Consider the following 26,947-nt stretch of genomic DNA (forward strand, 5'->3'; position numbering starts at 1 on the left):
TGCTGTCTTTGTGATCCACAAATGAGGTATGCTTTTTCATTTTATTTTTTAATCTAATTTTATTGCTGATGCATACAAATAACATGAATGTGTGTATACTCACATTGTTTTAGCAACCTTGCACAATTTACTTAGTATTTCTAATCATTTCTCTCTAGATTACTATGACCATTTTAAATTCAAGTTTTACTTGTCGGTTCCTCTTAATGGGTCATGGATGTTATAATTTGCTCTTTTTGCTTAGCACAAGAGCTTTTGGCCAAACTATTTATTTTTGCCACAACTCGTGTTATTGCCAAAATTTGGTTAAGGAACTTGAACATAATAAGTGAACAATACATTACATTTCTATAATTATGTCCCCTACCTTTAGAATCTTTCCTTGGGAACACTTTGGATTCCAGACTTTTCATAATCCCACACATTCAATATTTGCTGTGCATGGGAGTTCTCATCGGCAGTTTGAACCTGAAATTATACCCCAGACATCTATCTCTGAGACATAATGCTGGCAAAACATACCCACACTGTTCCATTCATTCTTCCCCAAATTTGGCACCAACTACCGTCCTGGGAGCCCAGGTTTCTCTCAGTGGCGGATATTTGCAAAAGACTCAAACCTGGGTGCTATTGACCCCTAGATGGTTCTGCGGGCATGGGCAGGGTGACATTCAAAGTCACAAATTAATATTACTGTGCCCAATTTTAAAACTCCACCAAGAAAAATGAATTTCTAATGCAAGAATGTTTAAATCAGCGTTATCAAAACACTGACATATAATATATCCGTATTATCTGCCTTCCATCAAAACATGTGTTTAGATATCCTAAGATTTAAACTTAACCCTTTAAAAAGTTTAAACCTTATAAACTTTTATACTTTATAAAACTTGAACTTTTTCCAACCTATGGCTTCATCTTAAAAACCTCACATAGGAAAATTACAATAAGCTGCGTTTTGGCCAGTGTGTAGAGCACACGTTCATCACCCACCCTGGGATGTTTTGAGAGCAACAGGGGTGCTGTTGACAATTACACCAGAACAACAGGCAGCTGGAACTGTCCCGGCCAAACTAAGATTTACAGCCCCTACCATTGGGCCCGTAGTTTTGAAACTCTTGAAGTTAACTTACCTACTTATATAAAGTTAACTTACCTATTTATATAACATATACTTCATTTAAATCAGAAGTAATAATTTTTATATTGCGTGGTTTTAAAATAAAAAGAGCAAGTTCCATTTTCAGTAGGTTTGTGTGCATCTAAGCATCTCAGCCAAACCTATTCAAATGTATTCAAAACTTCACGGCAAAGTCTTGTGCTCACAGCAAACTCCACTCAGTAAAAATTTCATTATCTAAAATAAGCAACACCAAATTATTTCATGGAATCTGTCGCTATAAAGCAAGGCAAGAATTTCTGGTTTAGCATTTGTTGGACGGTTTTAGACACTCTAACTTCTATATGACTACATGACTTACTGCCTGACTAGGGGTCTCAGTGGGGCCCCCAAATGGACCATATATCATATTTTGTCTTTGTCACCTACATAGATATCTACATCTACATGCTGTATGTATAAGATCTCCCTGCCTTTGAAAGATTCAACCATCTGCCCTTCTGTTGCACACAGCTTCATTAATTCAGCAACTAAGAAGCAACTGCTTAGAGTGAAAACTCTAAATGTAGGAAATCAAAACAACACTTAAAGGGAAGAGTGATTTATCTAAACTTTTCTCTTTTGAAAAAACATATAAGCATTTTTTGAAGGCATTGTTCAAAATCTTGTCTTGGTTGTTACCTTTTTCTAGAGATCAAATTATCTGGGTCATTGTTTATGCTCCATGGCCAGTTTCCTGGGAAGACAACTGTCAATCACATATTCAAATATTATAGACCAACCATGTAACTCCTCTGTTTGCCAGAGTTTTCCAGAAAAACAGAACCAATAGGATGTGTATACATATAGAGAAATTTAGTTTAAGGAATTAGCTCACACAGCAGGGCAGGCTGGCAGGCTGGAGACCCAGGGAGGAACTGGTGTTGCAGCTCAAGTCCAAAGGCAGGCTGGTGGTAGAATCCCTCTCCCTCAGGGGATCAGTCCTTTTAAGGCCTTAAAAATTGTGCAGGCAAATACGCTTTACTCAAAGTCTGCTCATTTACATGTTAATCTCATCTTTACAAATACCTTCCCAGCACCACGAGACTAGTGTTTGACCAAATACTTGGGTACCATGGCCTAGCCAAGGTGACAGGTTCCAACCATAGGGTGGAACATGGGCCCTAGTCGGAGGTCTTACACTTCGTGACTCTTAGAGGGCTACCTCCAACAGAGGCAAGCCGAGGCCCCCACACCTCCACAAGGCCATTTTATAGATGAGAAAACCAAGTTCTAGATAAAGATTCAGTGAGTTACTCTCAACAAGCCAGGACAAAAATCCAGCCTCATCGAATGATCATTCCCAGCTCTTCCCGCCATAACTCCTGCCTCCACCAGGGCTGAACTCAAGACTTACACAGGGACATTCTCATTTCACTTATTTGGAATATTACAGCCAAGTCTGAGTCCATTCAAACCATAAACTCTAGGCCAAGGAAATCAAGTTTTCTCCGGGGTGCACTTTCATCTTCCCCTCCCACACCCTCCCATAGCATAGAGCTCCCCACCCAGCAGACACACACAGACCCATCCACAGGGACTGCTCTCTGAAAAGTGCTTTATTTAACAAGCTCTAAGTCAGGTACATTAAAACATATCAAAATGTTACAGAAATTCACGGCTCCCTATTAGGCCTTGTCAAATTATGTTAAGATACCTAAACACATCGATTTATAAGTTCAGAACCAAACATTAAACCAGGACATGTACCTTTGCTAAAAGTCAAGTTATGATTAAAGAAGAACACTTCACAAAGCTAAAACAAGTGGGAAACCCTTCAGAAACACTAGCAAAAACACGGGAAACCATCAGCCTGGGAAACAGGTCTGCGATCTGCTGGGAAGACTCAAAAGTAAATGGAGGCTTTCCCTTCACAGCTTGTCCATGTCTTGTGCTTGTTTAAAACACAGGGGCACTGTAACCTCCCGTGACAAGGTAAAGGCTTTCAGTTACATCTGAAAGAACGGGTGCCACAATTATTTTTCACTTCTGCCTCGACAGAAAATCATTTCCCATCTCATCTGGTTCAAGCAAGACTTTGTGTAAAACAATTTAAGATTTTGGAAAATTCATGCTGCTGCATCTGGGGCTCTCAAGATCTCTGTCTCCTATCTCAGCTCCACCATGGTTTGGTCACTATGAGACTGACATTCCCTTGTTCATATAGAAATTTATATCTTGGAGATGCATCTATGACACCACATTCTCTGTGCTACAGAGCTTTGAAATAACTGGGGTTTTTTGTTTTTAAAGACAGCTCTTTTCTTAAAAGAACTTTTTGCCCTTCTGTGGCCCATTCCACCCTCCTGACACTCAGGTAACCTCGCAACTCCGCAGAAAAGAATTCCTGCTAAGACATTTTTGCATCAGAGAACAGTTATTATTTTTTGTCATTTCATGCCAAAGTCTTATCTACCCTGATGATAAAATGTCTTTATCTGGAGACTTCCAGGAGTATGGTTTTCTTTCCAGTAGGGAGAAGGGTGAAAATATTTCTCCTTGAAGTCTCAGACCAAAATCTCAACCTCAGGTCTTGGCATTTTTCACGTGGATAGGTGGCTAACCTGAGGTCCTCACACCTCAGCCTCAACCCCCAGTTCAAGCCTGTCCAGCCTGGAGCCCGGTGGGCACAGTCCTCACCGCACAGCCACACCCATCCATTGTGCCTTTCAGTCCCTCCCCAGGTAACCCATCACCTTCCCACTAATGTGATCAGAGGATGTGGCCTTGTGCTTAACTCCACCAGCACCTGGGGAACAGGACCCCCCTTCCCAGCCAGATGGACTCAGGTTTTTCTTCACCTGATCACCCTGTAACATAAGCCCCTGGCAAAAGAAAGCAGTTGTGGCTATACTGCTTTTCACAAGTTAGGAAAAAACGCTAAAAATTGGCCTTTGTTCTTCACACGATTTCAGGCTCATTGCACGCAATTACATAAACCCACACAAATCGGGGAGAAGTTCAAAACTGCAGGGCCATGTGATACCGATGAGAAAATCCAGCTCCACACCAGGGAGAAGTGTCTGTTTCAGCTGCTGCTGCTCCAAGGAGCCTTTCCAAAACTCCTGATCGGGTTATCGAGGGCCTGAGAAAGGATCTCGAAACAGGCTGACCCAAGACAAAAATGTGCGCCCGCATTAAATGGAATGTATTGTGTAAAATACGGTTTTCCCTCATTTCCATCTGGACCCCTGTCTTTAAAGAGCCAAGTCTATATTTGCACTTTCTTAGAAAGTGATCTGGCGAATCTGACATTTTGCATTTCCACATTTAACACTATTGTAGTGCTAGTGCAAATTAAAAGAGAACTTTTATAAACCAGAAAAAGCTGTCCAAGAAAAGTTAGTGGCTAGTATTTGCTGGGTGGAAATTCTTCTCCCTGGCCCTCTGAGAATTACTGGGGCCAACAAAGGCTTTGTGTACTCAACATAAAAATAACTGGAGTTTCCCAACTCATTTTCTCAAATGCAAAACTCAGGCAGTATGTTTGCATTCACCAAACCTCTTTCTCATCAGTAACAAAGGAAGCCTCCCCTCCGCCCCTTTTCCCCAATTCTGTGCATTTTGCAAAGCCCACAGAGGTGTTTGATTGAGACTAAGGCCCTCCGGATTTCCAGTCCACCCCCACTGGGCCGGTGGTGCCGCCCCAACAGAAGCAGGCTTGCTAAGGGACCCCTGGCAAAATGCCAGGTGGCAGCATGCCATCTTTTTGAAAGTCAACAATAAGACCACAGCTGTGAGCCATCTAGAGAAGCCTGGAAGGCCACAGGGGTGGGAAGGGAGCAGGAGGGTGCCTGGGGCAGGACCGGCTCTGCTGCAAAGCTCCACCTTCCTGCCAGGGACGGATCAGTGGCTCTCCTTTCCTCAACTGGCGATGGGAGCATCCCTACCCCAGCAGGGCTCACATGCCTGCTGCCAGGAGCTCCTGGCCTTGCTTGGTTGATCCCACAGCCAGGCACCCTTCTCCAAGCATCTGCCTGTTCCGCTCCAAACAGTATCAGTCGCACTGGTGTCCAGCTGCCGGCAATCTTCCCAATGGGGGCTACAGGGAACAGACTGTGCCTGCCCTTCCCCCCCACAGTGGGGTCTCTGCTCTAAAGATCACCAAGGTGGCTGCTCAGAGAAGCGAAAGAGAGGCTCCACCCCCCCTCTGCACCTTCACAGGGCAGCCCAAACGCCTTCCCGGAACCCCACACTCGGTCAGCAGCAGGACAAGTCCTCGTTCTTAGAGTCCATCTCTACAAGGCGAGGGCAGCGTGCAAGAATCCAGCCTTGGAAAGAATAAAGCCTTGACTTCAAACACACAGTAGTGCAGCTTCAAGTGCAGGAAGACCCCTTGATGATGTGAAATGGGCTGGGCTCACAGGTTCCTGCCGTGGCTGCAAGGAGCCTCTCCATTTCCCTATCGAGGCAGTTTCTGGCCACCACCTCAGAGCAAGCCCAGGCCGGGGTCACACTCGCCAGTCAATGCCACGTGCAAACCAGTGAGGCCTGTTTCATGAGATCCTTCCTTCAACTCAAGGAGGCACCAAAGAGTTGGGGACATCAGGCTCCCCTCCCATCTCCTAGAGGTAGCCATGGAGGCAAGGACAGAGGCAGGCTCCTTTCTCTACAGGCATCCACAGATCATCACACACATCTTTGTTACTTAAAATCCAAGATTCCAGTGTAAAAACTTGTGGGTTTATTGCATCTACCCCACTGATGGTTTATTTTTCCCTTCCCACCAGACCTGCCCCAAGTACATGGGGCTGCCATTTTGTTAATTTCCAAGGATCTCACATTAACAGATCCTTTTAGGCATATAGGGAGAATCTCTAATATAAATACCCCAAAATGGGAGCTTGCTGAGCCCCTTCCCCTTCTAAACATGGGCAGATTATGTGTGGCTGCTCCCAGGCACTTGAGGGGAGAAACTTTTTCTCTGCATAGGAACTTTTTCCTCAGATTAGTGACTCCCCTGATTTTTCTGCCCACGGCAGCACATCCGCCAGCCTCATGGCACTTGTGCTGGTTGCTTGGAATTTAATTGCATGTGACTATGTCAGGTAGGCACATGGACATGTATGTGTGTGCAGACGTGCATGCCCATGCACATGCACACATTCTGGCTCCTCCTTATAACAAAATCAAAAGTCCGTGTGAATGAAAGAAAGGAGAAGAGCAGGGATCCAAGGATGGGGAGCTGTCTGCTGGCTTCTCCATCCAGGCAGCAAACGGTGGCTTGTCGGGAGCTGGAGAGGTTTTTAAATGCTTGTGTGGAAGGAAGGCACCCAGCTTCCGGTGGGTCTTCTCAGGTGAACGGCGGCTGTTGTGGTGTCTGGATCCCCTTCTTCTGTGGCTCAGATTGTTTCTGGGGTCTCGGCTATCTCCTCCAGCCTCTGCCGAATCATCAGCCGGAGCACAGTGTACCTGGGGGACAGAAACAGCTGCGGTGGAGAGCAGAAAGCAACACACAACGCCTCTCGACCCCGCTACCCAACCCAGGCCACCGCGGGGTAGCTGGCCTGTCCCTTTGCTGCTCTCAGTGTCAGTGCACTCTGTAGCCACTTTGCTGCTTGTGTTCATTCCCACAACAGGAGGAGAGGGACTGAAGAGGCTAACTCCAAGCCAGATGATTTTACTACAGTTAGAATGTCTGGCAAAGAAAGATGAGAGGGTGAAATAACAACAGAAACAATAGTAAGGGTCCCATTAGCTGAGCGCTTACTAGGCCCAAGGCATTGTGCGTAGTCCTTTCTATACACAGTAGCATATAACCCTCCCCTAGGCTGGGCCATATGAAATCACCATCATTGACTATTATTGGGGGGTGGGGGCTACAAAAAATGACAACTTCATGTGGTTCAACCTGATACTGGTTCCTGCATTTTGCAGAAGAGGCCACAGCAAGTACCAGGCCTGGAGGTCCATGGCTTGCGGGTGAGCGCAGTGTGCCCACCCCTTCCCTGAACTATGGCAATGCAGACACTGCAGTGGGCTAAAGGGGACATTGCTCATGTTCAGGGCTTGGCACTGCACAGCAAAAGCTATTTTTAAAGTCTGGTGCATAGTAAGTGTTCAATGAATGTTAACTATTGCACCTGTTATTATCATCGATACAGCAAATACAGCATTGGCTTTATTGTCTAGTGACAAAAATCACTCAATTGTTCTACTGCATCCATAAACACATTCTACTTTATGGCAGTGCAGAGCAAATATGTATTTTATATATATATAAATTTAATCCTCTCCAGAGAGTTTTCCTGGACTTGTCAACCCAAATGCAATTTCCACAGGAGAAATGTTACAAGGGAGGAAGGATACGAAGAAAGGACTTTAGAGGTAGGCTGCTCAGGCTACTTGTCACTGCTAAGATAACCTTCCTAAAGTCTCTAGAACATTTTTTTAAATATGTTTTTAATGATTTCAGAGAGAGGAAGGGAGAGGGAGACAGAGATAGAAACATCAATGATGAAAGAGTCATTTATCAGCTGCCTCCTACACGCCCCCTGCCCCCTGCCCCCTGCCCCCTGCCCTCTGCCCCCTTGCAGGGGGTGGAGCCCGAAACCCAGGCATGTGCCCTGACTGGGACTGAACCATGATCTCCTGGATCATAGGTCGATGCTCAATCACTGAGCCACACTGGCTGGGCTCCAGAACATTTTTATGTCTCACATCAAAATGAGAAGCTGGCCTGAGAAGCAGAGAGACTAAGACACTGAAGTTTCATGTCCCCATCTGAGATGTGGACTCATCGATGGGAAGGCCCCTGAAGAAGGTCGAGAAGACCCCGGCCCACGCAGCAGCTCGGCCCCGTGCAAGGCACCTGAACAGACAGCCCTCCCACTGAGGCCCCAGGAGAAGCCCCCCAGCCACCCGGGGCCAAGCTTACTTGCGCATCAGCTTCTTTACTTCCCGGTCTTCCTCCTCTTGGAGCTTCTGAATGAAGCTTTTAAGGACAGGCATCTCGAACTTGATATACTGGGCCACCTGGGGAGGAAGAAGTCTGGGTGCCTGCACCTCCCAGCTCTATCCCAAGGCCTTTGGGCATCTCTCACGTAAGGCCCAGAGCCTTGGGGTGTCTATTTCTGGCTTAACCAGGATTTCCTCCAAGGCAGGAGCCAAGCCTAATTCTTCTCAAGGCTGGTACAGAGCCTGCAGTGAAGATCCCTTCATTTACCTGACACATATCACCTCTCACTTCTCGTCTCATGTGACCAATCCATGTTGAGGTGATGTCAAACATGGAACAGCACTTTCTCCTGATTCCATGATGCAGAGAAAGATCTGAACCCATGACATTTCACACACCCCTCTGCTCTCCCCTAGGAGAATTTAAGGAACCATGACTCAGAATGATGACTGTGTCTCGGGTCTCAAACAGGCATCCAAATGTGAACTTGATCCTGAGAGGCTGCGGGGATGGGGTAGCTCCCAGGTAAGCTGAAGCAACCATTCCTTCCTTCCCCACCAGAATCCCCACCCAACTCTTCCCGCTCTTCTCCACAGAAGAAGTCTATCTCTCTGCCCTCTTCATGTTGTGACTTGCTTTGGCCAACGGACTTGCTTTGTGACTTGCTTTGGCCAATGGAATGTGTATGGACATGACATAGAGCAAATCTGAGTAGAGGCTTCAGATGCGCTTCCATGGTTTGGCCTGGTCTCTTGCACCCCAGCCATTGGCCATGAGAAGCACACCCCAGGGAGCCACTGGCCCCTGAGCCTGGGTCTCTAAATGAGACATGCAGTGCAGACCCTCAACGCACAGCCTAGAGCAGAGCTGCTGCTACCAGTCTGCAGAATCCTAAGCAAAAAGTAGATGTTTGCTGTTGTCAGTGGCCAAGATTTGGGGATGTTTCTTACTGTAGCAAAAGCTGACTAATACACAAGATAAGGTAAAAATCACTGCTACCTTCTTGAAGTTGCTAAGAGAGGGTTTGCAGAAACTTCTCAGCCCTCTTACAGTACCCCCAGAAAGGCTCAAGGGTTTATTCCTTCTGTGGAAATCACTTTGTGTCTGAACATTCCTCCAACAACTCCCCCAGGGCACACCCTCAACCTGGTCTCCGCATGCACTCTCCGAGCCCCATGGCCATCAACAAAGACTCGTATTGAGGAGTGGCAACAAAATGGGGCATGGTCCTTGATCAAAAAGTCAAGCTCTACCCCAGCTGTAGTAACCCAAACAAACCCCCACGCTCCTGAGGACAGTCCATAGACTGCAGGGGACTCACGTCATAGGTGACTTCCTCCACCTGGTCCTTCTCCATAAGGAACACTTTGGAGACCTGCTCACACGGGCCCTGGAGGATTCGGGCAATCAGCGGGTAGTCGGTGTTCTTCAGCTTCTGTTTTTCTGGAACCACACACAGCCCTGAGTTCGGCCTGAGGCCTTTGTCACCGTAAGCAGGGATCAACTCAGGGGCCCAAATAAACCAGGCATCTTAGGAGATGCGGCCATACAAGTCAGGGGTCTGATTTGCAAATGAACAATTTAACAGTATTGAATGCAAGTGTTTCCTCTCCTCTCCCAACCATACTCCTGTGCCTCAAACCCTTTGGAAGATGCCGCAATGGAGGAACTGTTTTTATCTGTCTCTCGAGAAAACCCAGTCCCTTTTTTAATAGGCAGTTAGGTTTAGGGCTTGACTACTGACCACACCTGGCACTCCACCAGCCTTGGAGGCAAAGAGCATTTGAAGGTTTCCAAATGATAAACAACAGGCAAGTGAGGCAGAGAGTGTGGTTGTTTTTTGTTAAACTTGCTATTTTGAGTTAATTAAAAGTCTTAAAGCACACTGTGTTCTTCAGACTTACCACCGCTGGTATGGACCACGTACAAAGCAAACTCCTCCGCGGAATTCTCAATCTGCATGGGGAGCAAAAGATGCCTGCTGAAAAGCACTATTACACATCGAAGCTGAGTCATTCCTGCCTCATCGCTGCAAAGCTAAATCGATTGTAGGCTCTTTTGAGGGGAGAGCTATTCATCTGCAGCTTTCAGAAGTGATAAGGAAATGGGGCAGCAGGTAATTAATTATCAAGTAATAACAGATAAGACCTAACATTTATTGGACCAGGTGAGGTGTTTCTACACATTTTACATTTTAACTCACTTAACACGACAACCCTGTAATGGGGTCCTGTTATCCTCATTTTACAGATGAGGCAGCAGGAGCACAAGGAGCTCAAGGAACTTGCCCAACTCATCCAACCAGCAGGTAGGTGATGGACAGGGATGTGAACCCAGAGCCCGTGCCCTTAGGCCACTCGGTGACACTGGCTTCCACTAAAATAAGAGTACCTGGTCTCCCAAAGATTTACCATAAGGCGACTGTGGAAAACATAGAAACAGGAATTTAAAAATACACATGTGCTATAATTTGCACATCTACTGAAGGATCATTTTCAACATAGGTTCCCCAACTATGTTCCAGAAATCGATCTGTGCACAGGACCCCAAACTAGTTGTCAGGACCGCGGCCCTTCCAGTGGCCCATAAAGCACCTGCGGGCTGGTGCCTCTTGGGCTTCTGTGTCCCCAGAATTCCCTGCAGGCCTTGCTGAACAGATTCCCTGGCCTCACGTCTGGGCTTCGGATTCAGCCAGTCCGATTCAGGGGTGGGGCCCGAGAACCTGCTTTTCAAGTGAGCTCCCAGGTGATGCTGATGCCTGGGGTCTAAAGAGCCCAAACTTCTGCCTGGTGCCCCCCTCACCACGCTCTCTACAACCCTCACCTTACACCTCTGGGGTCCCCAAGGCACACATGCTGCCATCTGAGGCCAGCCAGCACAGGGAACTTGCCTTAAATTTGTTGAGCAGCAGCTTCAGGACCTGTGGGGTGGTCATGGTGCTGTTGATGCGGACATTGGTGACGGAGCCATAGGCTGGGGTGAATACCGACGTCTGTCAAAAGAGGGGTCCCGTTCAGGGTGGGAATGGGTACAAGAACAGGGTCTAAAACTGAGGAGTCCCACCTGTTCCCTGGGCTAAAGGGCACAGGGACAGTCACACTCAACCTGTGCTCCCTGACAGCCCCCAAATAACCTGACAAGCATTGTTGTCAGCAAAGAGCCTCAGCTGTGCCTAACTCGGGAGCTCGAGGGGTCTGAAATCTCCAAGTGGCAGGGCTGGGGAGGGGAACAGACTAGATAAGGGAGGCCCTCTCTCCCAATAAAACACACTAAGTCCCCTCCACTGTGACTTCAACACGAGAACTCTGACCACTCTCCCATGATGCACTGTTTCTGGGGCCAGGTTTGAACCAGGCATCAGGAGGGAAGGAGGGCCAGCTAATTGGAGTGGGGTGGGCGGGGTCCTAATGCTCCCGATCTGAGTCCCACAGCTCTGCTTCGGGGGCTGCCCTTAGCTCATGGAAAAGTCAGACCACACAGCAGCTGGGAGGCACATGGTGCACGAAGAAGGTAACGCAGGGACTTGCTGGTATCTGACGAGGGGTGTCTGTGGGGTCATCTCACCCACCACCTGGGGGGTCTCCTGATCTGGGATCCCTTGTTCCTCACAGAGCCAGCAGCCCACATGCAACTCAAAGGCTGAACAGCAAACACTTGGCTTCCCCGGTGTCTATAGCCCTGAGGTGGCAGCTGCCTAGGAAGAGGTTTCGCCCCCTTTTAGGCTGCCCCCTGCCCCCACCACCCTGTCCCCTCTACCTTGTGGTTGTAGAAATGGCCATTGATGGAGAAGCGGTGGCGTCGGATTCGCCGCTGGTCGCTGGGTGTCCTCACATTGCCGCGGCGGCGCACCCCCACATCACTGCGTGTGCGCATCAGCTGCGGGGTGTCCTCCTGCACGGGCTTCAGGCCCCTGGAGTCTGAGGGGGAAGGGGAAAAGAGCTCTGTCTGCCTGGGCCCAGCATGTGGCAGTTTCTACAGCACCTACCACCTCCCCAAAAATACATTTTATAAAATCAGTATTTCCTGCTGGGGGGAAAACACAATGCATAACGTACTGAGATGCAATACAGTGACAAGGTTCAGAGCCCAGACTTCAGAGCCAGACTCCCAGATTCAAATCCCAGCTCTACCATTGCTATATATATCACTAACCCCTCTTGCCTCAGTTTCCACATCTATAAAATGGAGATAACAGCACCCACCTCATGGGATTGCTGTGAGGGTTTAAATGAGTCAATTCATGTAAAGCACTTAGAACAGTGACTGACATAGGATAAGCAATGATAAAGGGACTTGCAAGATACTGCAAACTATCAAAATTAAAATGCTCATAGCCTCACACCCAGCAATCCCACTGAAAGAATCCCACAGACACAGACAAATGTGTGAAATGACACATCAACAAGGCCACTGACTGCAACCTTGTTTATCATAACAAAAGACTGGAAATGACTTAAGCGTCTATCAATAGGGAACGATTACAGAAATGGTCATTCTCCCAAACAATGGGATATTGCGGAGCTATGAAGAACACAGAAGTTCTTTCTGGATTTGTATGGAACAATCCTCAAGACAAACTTATAAACAGAAACATTAATGTACAAATGCTACCACTTATATAAAAAGGGGAAGAAAAGAAATGACATCCAGCCATAAAGGTTTGTGGGTGTGTCTTCGCTTATATTTGCAAAAAATATCTCAGGGGGAATGCCTTAAGGTTGCTCCTATGGAGGGAGCTGCAATAATGAGTAGATGAAATGGAAAACTTTTAATTCTTTTTAGTATTTCTGAATCTTGAACCATGTGGATTTTAATTATTCAAAAAATAAATAACAGTTTGCAATATCTATCACATCAGTCTTCTCGCAGTTGGCCCCAAACTGGAGGCTCCTCCCACCATGCAGGTACCTGTGGGGCTTGAAGTCTGGTCACTCTCAGCCGGAGCGTCCACCTCTGTGATCTGAATGTTGGGCATGGTGAGGGGCGGCTTCAGAGCGGTGCTGGGAGCAGAAAACAAACAGAAGAGAGGCTGGTTTAGCCCCTGTGGGGAGATGCGCCACCCCGACCCCACCCCACCCCTGCATAGGAAACACTCTGCTTGTGCCAGGCTGGGGACCAGCCCACATCAGGTGATAAAGGATTTGGGTGGGCTGTGCTGAGTGTCCCATGAGGCTGGCCCAGCTCCAGGCCGGGAGGAGGGGGTCTGAACGGAGAAGATGCTTGTTCCCAGCAGCTGCAGCAACATAAGCAGCCAATTCATCAAGCCCAGAATGCATAACAGCAAAGAACAAAATCCGGGTGTTCCCTGTTCTGAGTATCTATTCTAAACAAGTGTGGGTTCCATGGCTTATTTGGAAATCCCCAATAATCGCCATTTATTTCTCGGGACAAGATTCCAGTTCTGATCCACTTCTGTTGGAGGAATAACTTAGGAACTGCTTCTGGCATCTAAAAGGAATGAAAAGGAACAGGCTGGCTGCCACAAGGGTCAGGGCAGCTTTGGAAGGGGCACTGATGACAGTGTTCTCCAGGCTGCAGGGACTGAGTAGTGCTCATGAGCCACACTGGAGAAAGGGCCACAAGCAGGAAGTCTGAGCTGAGACCTGGTGTTGCCATAACTGGCAAATAACTCCTCAAAGCCAAAAAGGGAAATGGGAGCAACTGAAAGAAACACGCCCGAAATCAACAGAGGATTTTGTCAGAAAGGAGAATCATATTTAACAATTAGGACAATCCCATGGAGAAGAGCGTGCACTCCCTGGGACCCAGTAGACAGATAGGACTCATGTCAGGGAATGATAGTTTTAAGGGAAGCCAATTAAAATTAAAAATTTAAAGGAACTTCCTATTGTAGTATAACTTGTGGACTTCTGACCCCAGAATGGAACTGGTCAGAGCCTCTCGGGAATGGTCAACACTCGGCCCCCACTCCTCCTTCATTCAAAGGCCTCTTCCTTGCTGAAGCAGAAACTGGCCTCAGCATCCTTCTTAACACAGTGGTCCAGGCACCCACTTTACTATCGCAGGCATCTGGGATAACATTATTTACATTCCTTAAAGCTTTTTTACAATAGCTGCAGGTTTGAAGAACCAGCCAACACCAGCTTGATGCCACAGGGACAGGAAAAGAAACAAGTGTGCCGAGCGAAGGACCCTTCAGCAGGCCCAGCCAAAGGCCACACGGTCTGATAGAATTTCAAAAATCATCTCACTTAGGGAACGGAAAGTAACCTCATCTAGGGGTCGGGGTGGGGCTGTGGAGAGGGTTTGGCCCACTGGAAATCAAGCACAGTGAAAGTGCTGGATGCAAAGCAGAGTGTAAACCAGCAAAATCAGACGAAACTGAAGAGCCGTGACCACACATCCCAGCATCTGATGGGAGGGGCAAACACCTTCCTCCTTAAGTCCTTGGAAAACAACCAGATCCGCTCCAGGGCTTGGCCACAATGTAGGTTCCTCTCAACTTTAGAGAAAGATAGCTTCAGCTGAGGAGTCTAACAAAACGTTCAACGTGGCCAGCAGAGAGGGCTTGGTTCTCATTTAAAATAGAAAAAACATCACTGTGGTTTTGGCCGAGAGCTTGGCATGCTCCACCCATGCTCTGGCCAGAAGGCAGCCAGCCTCAGCAAGTTTCAAGATGTAACAAGGCTGGTCACTTGACCCTAAAAACTGAAGTCCCAGGAAGACAGCAAGAAGGGTGTGCCTTACTAGATGCACTCGGCTACTCATTTGGCGGTGGAGGGAGGCGAGGAACAGGCTCGGTCTCCATAGATCTTCCAGTGGGGCTCAGAGGAGGGGACCTCCCAGGCTGCTGACTGTCACGCCACCACCCACCTCTCTTGGCTGACTTGCACAGGGTCTGATGCTCTTTTTCTCTTCCAGGGTCCCCCAAGGCCTGGAAAGCTCTGGTCAGAAAGTTTGAAGCCTAAATGTCCTCAAGCAGGGTCTCTCTATCAGGTGGTCCCAGTGGGGAGGACACTGGGGCATCAGAAATCTGCAGGCGGGGCCTGGCTGGCCGCTGCCAACACCTCTCAGAGACCCAGGAATTGTCCATGAGGGAGAACACTTTGCTCACCCAGGCTCTGGCGCTTCTCTCTGACTCAGCACCTCCCTCCTCCCTCTGATTGTCACTCGGTAATTGTGGTGACAGGTGTGGAAGCCTGATCACAACAACGTCGCCCCTTTCTCATGGCCCCAGAGCAGAGCAGCTGAGCAGTGGAGGTAAGAACGGGAGCGGGGGTCAAGGCTGGCTGGAAGAAGGTGGCATCTACCTGCTCAAGAACACACAGAACCCCCGGACACCCCAGGCAGCCCAGGTCCCGCCTCTCCTCACTCACCCCTGAGCCCCCAAGTTGCAGCCGGAGTGCCAGGAGGAGGAGGAGGGTGGGGGGCGGATGCGCTCGTTGTCATCTTGCATCTGCAGACGGATGGGCCGCCGCAGCCCCCAGGAGATGTTCAGCAGCCCCTCCACGATGAACTCACCCTCCTCCTGCGCAAAGCAATGGGCACCGTGAGTCCAGAAGCAAAGCCCTGCAGGAGTCATGCTCACACCCCAGCCCCCAGGCTCCCCCACCCTGAGGCCCTGAAGGTGACCTCGCAGGCCAGCACTCAAGTTGCCTCGAAATTCAAGTACACATGTGCAAATTAGAAAAATGGGGTGCTCTTTTATACCAACGACTTTAAAGAAAGAATACATCTCTTAAAGTGAGACTAGCCTTGCTAACAGAATTAGCTATTTTCCCCTCCCCTACTAGGGAAAATGATGTCTTTAGCTACAATATATGTTTAGCAATCTCACCTGCTGGTTGAAGGAGATTTAAAGTAACATTTCCCCAAGTTTATTCTATAGAATATACAGAATACCTAGCAGAATAAGGAATCCTCTAGCAGATCAACTGTTAACTTTAAAAGGCTGACACGTGATCATGCATTGGGAGATGCTGTGTTAATCAGATTTCTTAACAGCAGAACTTCCCTGAGTCTATAATAAGCTAATGTAGGACACTCTGACTATCCAAGCAGTGAATCTTGCAAGAATTCCAAATTTATACTCAAGGGTTGTTCATTAATAGGAAGTTAAATGTGAAAACCTTCTAAGGGCATTTGCATGATCCAGAGAAATGGATCTCATTCATGATCATGAAACTCTTTAATCACCAAGCATTTTGAGAATTTATTCTACAGGATACACCCTGAAAAAGCTGTTTAAGGACTAAAATTTTGTTAATGGCCCAACCACTAATTAGTAGAAGCTTTGAGATCAGTGCCTAAAAGGGTCAGGTCTTCTCTTCTAAGTCTCAGAAAAATCTTTTTGGGGGCAGGGCCCACAGACATCAGATCCGAGCCATGGACACAACTTCAGGACAAGCCCCATGGATGGAAATGACACCTGTCCAGTGGACAAGTAACCTGAGCCCCAGGATCATCGTTTGAGAGGGAGGGGGAATAAAAGAACGCAGGAGAAGAGCTGAGCAACTTTAGGACATTTGTGGATCTTGGGAAGAAGGCTTTAAGTACAGGCTATATATATATGGCCTTCTAGATGGCCAAGGCTGACATCATTACTTTACATTACATTCTCATAGGACAGAATTTAACCCAAAGTAGGCTCTGCCTAAGTGGACTTATTTGAGGGACACAGAAAAGGCCACTCCATCCACATACTACCCCCAACCAGCCTACCTTAGTAGCTTAAATTCTACCATCTGATATCTTTTTCTATGGATTAAATCACCATGGCTTGATAAGCTGAAAATGTGTTCAGAAGGGTATTACACATACCTTCTTATCAGTCAAGAACACTTGAGTATAAATTACTCTGCCAGGCTCCTATATAACTCGCCATGTATCTGATAGCAGGTTTTACAGAAATGGATACAGGATGAGTAAGCTTAGATGCAGGATGGGGGCTGGGGAAAGACAGGTGGATAACAAATGGCATTCCAGGAAGGTACCCTAGGAAGGCTGCTGCAGTTGTGGAGAAAGGCGAGGGGCACCAACCAGAGCGTTGGGTGATTTGCCCGGGTTGCCACAACATAAGACATGACCCTAAATGTGTAAACATAGAGGGCTGGGAAGTACCTGAATTGCCCAAAGTGAAGAAGCCTACTTGAGAACCATCTGAAAGGCTCATTTCATAAAAGGCTCCCTTCGGAGGATTCACCCCAGTGAGGCTGGTGCTAGCCCAGCCACATATCCAAGGAAAGTCTCTGGAACAGAAAAGCTAACCTTTTTGGAACAACTTTGGACCTGGGGTCTCCTGCCAAAGAACTCCAGGATGCCCCACTAATATCCTAAATGACAGGACAGTCACTTTGGCAGGAGGGACAATGAGCCAGGACATAGCGCCCCTCAGACCCAAGACACATGAACACAAAGACTAGGCTGGTCCACCAGAGAAGGAGCCTCACAGGCCTTCCCTGGGGACTCCTCACCTCACGGTGTCGGAGCTGCAAATTCTGGCCTTCATAGTACAAGTTGTAGGTCTTCAGATGCAGGAGAAGTTCATTCCTTTGGGGGAAAAATACAAGAGGTAGAACATTCTTGGCTGAAGCCACTTATAACGTTTCCTCCTCTTCTCCCCTCTAACCTGGCCTCAGTCACTCCGGTCTAGGGGCTTGTCCACACGTGTGAGCGCGCACACACACACACACACACACACACACACACACACACTCCTGCCACCTTCCCACACCGTCTTCCCCCAGGATCAAGAGTATGAGTGAACACCACCTAGAGCAGACTGAGCATCAAGAGCAGGCCTTGTCTGCGGACGAAGGCGGGCAGCTCTCGCCACACTCCTCAAACCCGAGCTCAGTGACCTGTTCTTAATAGTCACAGGTTCACAGAGGCAGACACTCCGGAGCCCACAGAAAGGGCTCCTCCCTTGTGCATGCTGGGGGTCAGGAGAGGGCAATCACCACGGGCTTTTTTCATGAGACTCAGAAACTTCTGGGCTTTGGAGAAAGTTAAAAGGGACTTTCATTTCATGGACATGACCTTATCATGTGTTTAAAACCTTACAAACTCCCATCAGCAGTGGAATGGATGAATAAAGGCAGCCACAGTCACACGACGGAATGTGAGATGGCAGCGAGAATATGAATGAACTGCATGTGACACAGACGGGCCTCACAGGTAACAGGCCGAGCAAAGGCCAGACACAAAGGGCACATATTCTATGATTCCATTTCTGTAAACTTCGAAGTGGCTGTTAGAATGAGGGTAGGGCTCACCTTATCCCACTGGGGAGCAGTGACAAGAAGCAGGCATGCGGGGGCTTCTGGGCCCTGGCAATGTTCTATTCTAGGTGCTTTTCATATAAAAAAAATTTTTTTTAACTTACAAGTCCCCTCTGAAGACTGGTACCAGGCCTTCCTAGCTGCTAAATACTGGTTTCCAGGTGCTCCCCCCGGGGCCCAGCTCTGCTGAACATGGGAGAGTGATGGGGCTTCATCCCGCTGTGATCGGGGAGAGCCCTCCTCAAACCTGAGAACAGTCTGATGGCGTTTTGTCTAAACCGTGTGGCAGCGAGAACACGAGGGCCGGGAGGGAGAGAGGCTGGAGGAGGCTGCTCTGTGCTTTGCCTGTTCCCAGACGGGGGCAGTGGAGTCTGGTCCCTCTAAATCCAGCCCCTCAATGGGGATATGTGGGGCTGGAAAGTCTAAGAAGCTCTTGACAAGCTAAATCCAGATAAATTGGAATAATTCTACTCAAGCCAAAATGAATTAGTGAAAAATGTGATTCCAAATAACCTAAAACAAAAACTGTTTGGTACTTTTAAACACGCAGATCTGAAACTAGGATGGAAAATTACTGGTCAGTAGAAATCCCTGGGGAAATCCTTCAATGAAGCGATAAGAATCATCCATATCTCACACAACATGTGTCTGTAGATGGCCAAGGGTGTCTAAAAGAATTAATACAATTTGTACTCAGAAAAATTAAATATTTAGTTAAGATAGAGAACATCCAGACTGTGCAAATCCCTGTGGTGGATATAAAGATATATCCTGAAACTTATCATTCAAAAAAGTCCATTTGGGCTCAGCCCCGTCACATTAGCAAAAAGCTGAGTTCAAGAGATTTTATTGCCCGTAAAGCAATGACATTGTCTCCTGTTCACGGGGAGCCTGTGATTTAACCAGAACCACAGCAGCACAGGGATGCAACTCAGCTGACACTCCCCAGGAGACACCACACACAGGACAGTGAGCAGCCACCGCTAACTCCTCCTGGAAGCCCTCTAGGACACCATCTCTTCTGAGTTTTCAAAGGTGCCATATGTTAAAGGCCCCCTTTAGTTCCCTCTCTATGGCCAGGCTCTGGGGACATGTGATCTAGAGCAGCAACCTAGCTGACGCTTTAGTAGTCCACGCTCAGCTGCTTATTTAGCTCTTTCTCACACACATGAAGCCCAGCTCTCTCATATACAGAGGAAGCATCTCTGCCAGTGGCTTCCATCCACATGGGACAGGCCACTGGGGACACAACACTACAGCCAAAAGTCTTACTTGGAAATGTATTTGTCTTTTCCACACGGGACTAGGGAAGTCTGGTGACTGTAGTCCATTCTTCTTTTCTCCTTTTATCAGAAGGAGAGACCTGTATTTGAAAGGAGAAGACAAAAGTTAGAGTCAGGATGTGTCCTTAGGAGTCAGCAGAACGGGCCAGGCGACAGTGCCTCGTGGCTCTCTGTCCCCTTTCCAGATCCACAGCTTGGGCAGCACAGCGGTGACCCGGGGCTAGTCAGATGCCACACTGCTGTCTGCGCCTTTGCTTGCCACAGCCTCTGAGAAAAAAACACCCAAAGGAAAGGGGACAACCCTTGGACAGCTCCAGAACAAGTGCCCTATCACAGAGAATTTTGACACCCGACCTGGTTCCAAGGATAACCAGTGAGTCTTCCCTGAAGGGACCTTCATAACATCTGACAGAGACTCATCTGACAGGGCAGGCTCAGATTCTACTAGGGCATACTAAAGATTGGTAAACCACCTAAAAATGCCCAAAGAGCCCAGCTAGTGTGGCTCAGCGGTTGAGCATTGATCTATGATCCAGGAGGTCCCAGTTCAATTCCCAGTCAGGGCACATGCCCGGGTTTCAGGCTCGATCTCCAGTGTGGGGCATGCAGGAGGCAGCTGATCAATGACTCTCTCATCATTGATGTTTCTATCTCTCTCCCTCTCCCTTCCTCTCTCTGAAATCAACAAAGACATATTTTTTTAAAAATCATTTCCAAGTGCCAAGCCAGAATGTGAGCTTCTCAGGCCCTAATCATGCTGGAGACACGCTGGGGCCACCAACCAGTCAGTCTCTGGAACCAACTCCACAACCTGGCAGAATGTTCCTCAGCTCCATTAAATGCCTGGGTGATGCCGTCCAGCCTGTCAGTGGACTCTAATGTGTCCCACGTGGAGGCCCATCCATACTTCCTGACTGCTTCAAAGACCCCTTACCACAACCCTCCCTAAGGCCTAAGAGAATATCTTGACAAAGGGAAGACTCCTAAGCCATTGGGTATGGTGACATCCCAGCCAGAGAACTTCCTGGGCCTGCATTTCACGTGCTGTGAGTGTGCCCACGCTCCGCCTCACACCCAAGCACACTCACATGTCTTCTGAATCCTGACGCAAAACATAGGTCTCCCTACAAACTGTCCCCGCTGCCCCTGGCTGTGTTGGGGGGGCAGGGGCTCACACCTCAGCCTGTATGCTCCCAGCACTTCCCACCACACAGAAACCACCTGGTTTTCTTCTCCCTCCCAGACCTGGAGCCTCCTCCCTCTGACCCCCCAGCTCCCAGACTGAGCCTCTCTCCTGCAAATACTATTCTCATCATTATTTCCTTGAGGGAGGGAGTGGGTTCAACAGCCCCCCCAAGGAAAAGCTAACTTGGGGTCTTAGGTCAGGGGATTCCTCGAAGCACAGCCCGAAATGAGGACTCTGTGCACGTGACTTACTGAGGACATGCTCTCAGGAGAACCCCCAAGGGAGTGAGGGAAGCAGGACCGGGAGGGACGGGGCTCAGCTGGAGTCCGGGCAGCCTGATCCCACGGGAGCTGCAGGGTGTGAATAACTCAGAGTTGTCCCACCTTCAGACAAGCAGGCCAGGCCTTTGTTCCCCTGTGCCCATCAGTCATTGACTACAGGCCACCCCACAGAGGAGGGCTGGGCTCCCAGGCGTTTCCCTGCAAGAGCAATTCTCAGGACTAGGGAGCAGCTAAGACCCCCCACAGTCAACGCCCGTAACACACAATAGATAAAGGGGATCCTGGTGGGTACCAGCATCGTCCACTACACCTGCCCCATGTCTGGGCTTGAAGCAGCTCCTGGCTTTGTCACCTTCTCCCACCCACCCTCTGGTTGGGAGGATCGCCAGGGGCAGTGCAGGGCTGAGCTGTAGGAATGGGAAATAGACTTGCCCAAGCTCTGGACCAGTCAAAACCCTGAAGCTGTTGCAGGAAGGATCCCTTCCCCTTCCTTTTCACAGACCCTCCTACTCGCAGGTGCTTCCAGCCTCCCTCTCCAGGCCATCCAAGTAAATGAAATTCATGAGCTCAGTTTCCTGTGACCAGGACAAATGTCAGGTCCTCAAGAAGCTCCAGCAGGTGGGAAAAGCCATCCAAAGCTCACTCCAAAGAGAGCAGAATCTCCTGTGTTCCTAGCTCTTGGTTCCTCCAAGCTCCAGTGCCCTCACTCCCTTTCTGGCAGGGAGCCTGGAGAACACAGGGCAGTTAAACGGCGTCAGAGCATCCCAGGACTCGGGCTAATAGCACTATAGTTCCAGCCTAGAGACAAAGTGTCTCTCAGCTTATTTATCAACTGGAAAGTCCCCAGAGACGGGGGCAAATGCAGAACAGAAAGGTATGCAAACCCTGGCAGGAAAGTCCAGGGTGAGATGAAGAAACACCCCCCCTTACTTTGGTGGTTTATTTGTTTTTTTGTTGGCTAAACTGTCTTCCTGGTTGTATAGCAGGAGCCAGGCCCCTCCCCACTCCCACCTCAGCTCCCAGTGTAGGGTGGAAGGAAGGTGGGGACAACAGCTAATTTATAGGACGCAAGCAGTCCCAGCGTCTCACAAAGTATAGCTAGGAAAAGAGACAGGCTCGGGGAGGGGAGGGGTTATTTCCCACAGAAAATATCCAGGGGGTCACCCCACAGAGCCACCCCCTGCCCAGTGAGAGGGCTGTGCACTTGGCAGGGCCTCAGCTGAAACCAAAGGGGGAAGGAGGAACAGCTGCGCCTGAGACACCACAAGACATCTCAGAGGCTCTAATTCTGGATGCTCTTTTGACTCTCCCAGGGTGGAGTGGGGAGTGGGGGGAGGCAGGATGGTAACAGAGGTTGATTTAATATTCCAATGTCCAGGCTGTAACTCGGACCAATTACATGAGACCCTCAGGGTGAGGCCCGGGCATGAGCATTTTCACAGCCTCCCCAGGTCCTGCCAATGTACATCCAGGGCAGAGAACCAGTGTGAAATCTGACAGGAACAGAGACTGAGACACCAACACCTGCCTCTCAAAGCAGTTTTTCAAGAGTGAAGAAAACAGAATTTTCTAAAAGCAAATTGAGTTTGGTCTTTAGCGCCCCCTTCCCCATAACTAATATTTCAAAGGGGTAAAGGGACAATGGAGAGGGCCAGTGTCCCCAGGCACAGAGCCAATCCAAAGGGCCCTACACGCAAAGCAAGGCCCCACACCACAGAAGCCAGGAAGCCAGCCCCGGGCCCAGATGCAGAGGAAATGCTCGCTGGAGGCCCGAAACTTCCCCTTTTGGGGCCTGTCCCCACCTCTTCTCTGAACCCTGCTCTGCCCTCTAGGGACAATCTATATCTCCCAGGTTGGAGAAGAAACTTATCTGACACAGTGCTTCATACTACAGTGTTAAAGACTGCCCCACCAGGTCTCCCAAAAGACTGCTTTGCAACCAAGCAGCTTTGACAGAGGAGATAGTGCTGACCCCCCTGCACTTCAGTCCGCTGGTATCGGGGCAGGAAGAAGTGTAGATGGCAAACAGGAAACCCCAGCCCTGTTGCGCCACACGAGGAGTGAGACTTGAGCTGTGGCCTGGGGCCCTGCCAAGATCTAGAGATTACAAGAGATTCCACCTCCTGATTCCTGGACACGGGCAAAATGCAGGCTGCCTTGGAAGGAAACAGGACACAATCTGCCTCCTGACTGCCTGCATTATCCAACAAAGGGCCCACTTACTGGCCAGGCCCCTGTCCGCCCTGAGACCTGTTCACTCCGGTGATTCCTGATCTTCCTTCCCAAAATGTACCTCCATCCCCTTTCCCAACCTGGATGTCCAGGGCCCCGCAATCCACCCGCACAGTCTCCCAATCACTCTGCTCAGGAAAGGGTCTGCACCAAACTCCACCGGAGGGAAAGTTAAGGTCAAGCGTGCTGGGTGTACATACCTCACTTTCTCAGCTTTACTGTGACTAGGAATAAAAAGCTTTGCCCCTCCCTGCCCTAAAGAATGTTAAACATCATAGAAGAAGGAAGGGAAGGGCCCGTGAAAAAAGTTGGCTTGCCCTGCCTGAAAAGACGGCACTTACCTGAAGGCGGGTAGAAAGGGCTTAGCTCAAGAGATCTAGCAGAAGACTAGCTGCAGGAGGCCCTGGACACCTGTTTCCCCCACAAGTCAGGAGCAGAACAATCACAGTGTTATTACTGTGCTCATAATAAGACAATAAATGTGAATAATAGATAGCTGCCATAAATGTGAGCTTACTATGGGCTACTATTACCTGCTTCGACTATCCCCACAAACCACCCCAGGAAGAACAAAAGCCCAACACTCCCATTGTGCAGATGGAACAATTAAGGCACAAGGAATCGAAGTAACTTGCCCAAAGCACACAGCCAGGAAGGGGCAGAGATGAGGAAACAGAAGACCCCAGAGGTCAGGCGGCTTATCCCAGGCCGCAGAGCTGACATGAACCCGTGGCATGAACTCCTTCCACGGTGTCCAGCTAAGCGCTGGACATGAGGGCTCCATGCAAGACGGGCAGGTGCAGCCAGCTTCAGCCGCCAGCACAGCAGGCCCGGGTCCTGGGGAAGGGAGGTGAGTGACTGGCCGGATGGACAAAGGGTCAGAAAAGTAGGTCCTTCAGGGGCCAGGGATAGAGACTCTCTTCAGAGACCGGGGCACTTACAATGTCACAGAGCTGTGGACCTCAGTCACGTCTCACCCTCTGCTTAAAGAACAAGCTACCCCTCACACTCATAAGACCCGCACACGGCCTACACCCCTACACCCTCCCGCATCCCAGAGAAAGCCTGGGGGCCTGACTGATGGCAGGCCCCTGCTCCCCGGAAACCTCACTCCCCTCTCAAAAGGCAGGTGAGGGACTGCGATTCAACAGGTGGCCGAGCTGGGGTCCGCTGGAGTCCCCCACCTGCTTGGTCTGCGAAGCCCCTGCTCTTTCCTAGGGCGTTTCCTGCTCAGGCTCTCCCACACAGGTCTGAATTCCCAGTGGGATTGGGGAGATCTGAGGAAATGGTCCTGGGATTCCTGCCGGAAGGCCTGCCTCCTACTCCCGCGCCAGCCGGCCAGGTAGCCAGGGGAGTGACCTGGGACGTCACCACTGAGACCCACCCAAGCAACTGCTGCACAGGCCCAGATGAGCAGCTACTTGTTTATAGGGCAGAACCAACAGCGTCCACAAGCTTTTCACCTTCCGGATGGATGTTTAGAAGGAAACCCAAAGGCCCTTAGCCTCATGTCAGAGAACTGGGCTGTTGGAGTGAGACCAAAAAAATGTATAAAGGAAGTAAAATCTCCAGACAGAAAAAGCTGCGCATGTGTGCATGAATGTGTAAATACAACTGTGTGCGGGACAGTGTATGGAGAGCGTGCGTGTGTGTGCCCGTGTGTGCAATTTAGACTCTGGCTCAGAGGAACCAAAGACCTAGAAAGCCAACTCTCTAATAATATCTACAGAGCCCCAGGGAAGGGCATGGTCACAGCTGCCTCCCTAAAGCAGCACCTACATCACCTTCAACCAGAGGGGCCCTGCCAAGATGTACGCCTGGGCCAAAAGCCAACGACAAAGTGTGAAATTCCGTGAGACGGAGAGGCAAGAATGGGAGGCTGGGGGAGGCAACACTGGCCCTAATGAGGCAAATAAGGCTAAGCGGTCCTTGACCCGCATCTCTCACAACTGAGGGCTGTTTTATTGGGCAGTGTCATGTCCTAACTCGGGAAGGGCACATTAAGCTTTTCTCCAGCCCAGTAATTTTGGGTTTTAAGAGAAGCCCCATCTGACCGGGGCAGAGGCCTGTATCACCCCATGTGCTCCAAACCCCAGCCGGCGGCCTGTGGGTTAGAGTCGCAGCTCTGCAGGAACCCCGCAGACCTATGGGGCAGGTGTGGAGGGGCCGCGGGGGGGGCTCCCCCTTCCTACCAGCACAGGTGTCTCTGCCCACACTTCCTGTTTACTGAGCGCTTTCTCTGAGACTCATCTCTGACCTCACATCCCCTTCCTCAGGGAACCCCAGCAGTTCTTCCTTTTTTGGTGCTATAGGCTGACACTGACTTTGTGTGCTGAGATCTTGGGGGTTTCCCCTCCTTGCTACCCGGGGCCAGATTTGGAAGCCCAAGAGCCAAGGCCGCTGGCCTCCTCCGGCCCAGAGCAGAGGTTCCTTGCACTTGAGAAGCAGCCGGGAGGGAAGGGCAAAGGAGGGGTCCCCATGTGCTGAGCCCTCCCCTGGGCAGCCACTGGGGGGCATCTTACACCAGCCCCCTTAACCTCGTGTACACCCTACAGCTGCACAGGGCAATTCACCCTCGCAGCAGATCCTTTACCTCCTGGTACTGTCAGGACAGATGGCACATCTGGGGGTTTCCAGAACACTTCCAGGAGGCTGAGGGGAAGTTTCCCACAAAATCACATTTACACCCTCCCCTGCCTGCCCTGTACCCAGCTGACTAACCGTAACAGAAAACCAGCACCACAAAAAACAGAACTTCTCCTCAAAATGGCCTTCAGAGGCCATCTCTGGAAACTTTTTTTTAAATATATTTTATTGATTTCAGAAAGAGGAAGGGAGAGAGGCAGTTGAAACATCAATGATGAGAGAGTCATTGATCGGCTGCCTCCTGCACACCTCTGACTGGGGATCGAGTCCACAACCCGGGCATGTGCCCTGACCGGGAATCGAACCTCGATCTCCCGGATCCTAGGTCAATGCTCAGCTGCTGAGCCACGCCCAGCCGGGCTCTGGAAACTCTACATTTCCCTAACTTTCTGGGGGTGAAAGAGCAGCTCCTGCTGGGCAGACAGAAACCAGGCAGAGCCTGGCAAAGAAAGCTCTGGAGAGCCAAGGGGTGGGTGTGTCCCTCCCAGACCTCCACTCTCTCATCAGCTCAGTGGAGGCCCGCAGGCCCTCACTTAATGAGGAACTTAAAGCATCTTCCACAGAACTAGGTGCCCCAGAGCAAAGCTACTTGGCCCACACCCGTGACCCCTGAACAGAGCCACATGGCCTGGTTTCCTGGTTCTGGGTTCAGAAGCTCCCCAACCCGCTCTCACTTCAGACTCGACCTGAAGTGTACACACCACCCGCCCTGCCTACCTCCCCCCCAGCCCCACTGCAGCAGGTGTCCGACTGCCCCGTCACATACACAACCCATCACATGCACAGGAACAGCAATCCTTGTCCCAAACATCCATATGATCAACTGTGAGGTCCTACGTGAGCTTTAAGAAGAGTGCACCCATTATCTGAGGCTACTACCCATCTGCCTGGAGTACTGGGGGTCCCCCAGGCCCCACCAACTGAAGTCCTCCCCGCACCCCAGCCAGATGGACCCTGCCTGTGCACGAAATGTTCAGCACCTACACCCACAGCCAGCATGCGGGTATTTAACAGAGTCTGA

The 26,947-nt window shown here is 49.6% G+C and overlaps 1 protein-coding gene across 1 annotated transcript in view; it reads right to left on the reverse strand.

The window, feature by feature from the left end:
- Window positions 1-2,700: 2,700 nt before the first annotated feature.
- RASSF2 (Ras association domain family member 2) overlaps window positions 2,701-26,947 on the reverse strand; it is a 30,414-nt gene continuing 6,167 nt past the window's right edge. The window contains exons 2-11 of the mRNA XM_087818854.1: window positions 19,571-19,661; window positions 17,492-17,567; window positions 15,395-15,546; window positions 12,966-13,057; window positions 11,814-11,974; window positions 10,948-11,049; window positions 9,962-10,013; window positions 9,379-9,500; window positions 8,037-8,134; window positions 2,701-6,571 (exon numbers count right to left, since the gene is read on the reverse strand). Coding sequence (XP_087674980.1) covers window positions 6,502-6,571; window positions 8,037-8,134; window positions 9,379-9,500; window positions 9,962-10,013; window positions 10,948-11,049; window positions 11,814-11,974; window positions 12,966-13,057; window positions 15,395-15,546; window positions 17,492-17,567; window positions 19,571-19,629 — 984 coding nt within the window. The 5' untranslated portion in view covers window positions 19,630-19,661 and the 3' untranslated portion in view covers window positions 2,701-6,501. The remainder of the gene's footprint in view (window positions 6,572-8,036; window positions 8,135-9,378; window positions 9,501-9,961; window positions 10,014-10,947; window positions 11,050-11,813; window positions 11,975-12,965; window positions 13,058-15,394; window positions 15,547-17,491; window positions 17,568-19,570; window positions 19,662-26,947) is intronic.

Source organism: Miniopterus natalensis, chromosome 7 (genome assembly GCF_054644295.1).
Source record: "Miniopterus natalensis isolate mMinNat1 chromosome 7, mMinNat1.hap1, whole genome shotgun sequence".
NCBI classification, from domain to species: domain Eukaryota; kingdom Metazoa; phylum Chordata; class Mammalia; order Chiroptera; family Miniopteridae; genus Miniopterus; species Miniopterus natalensis.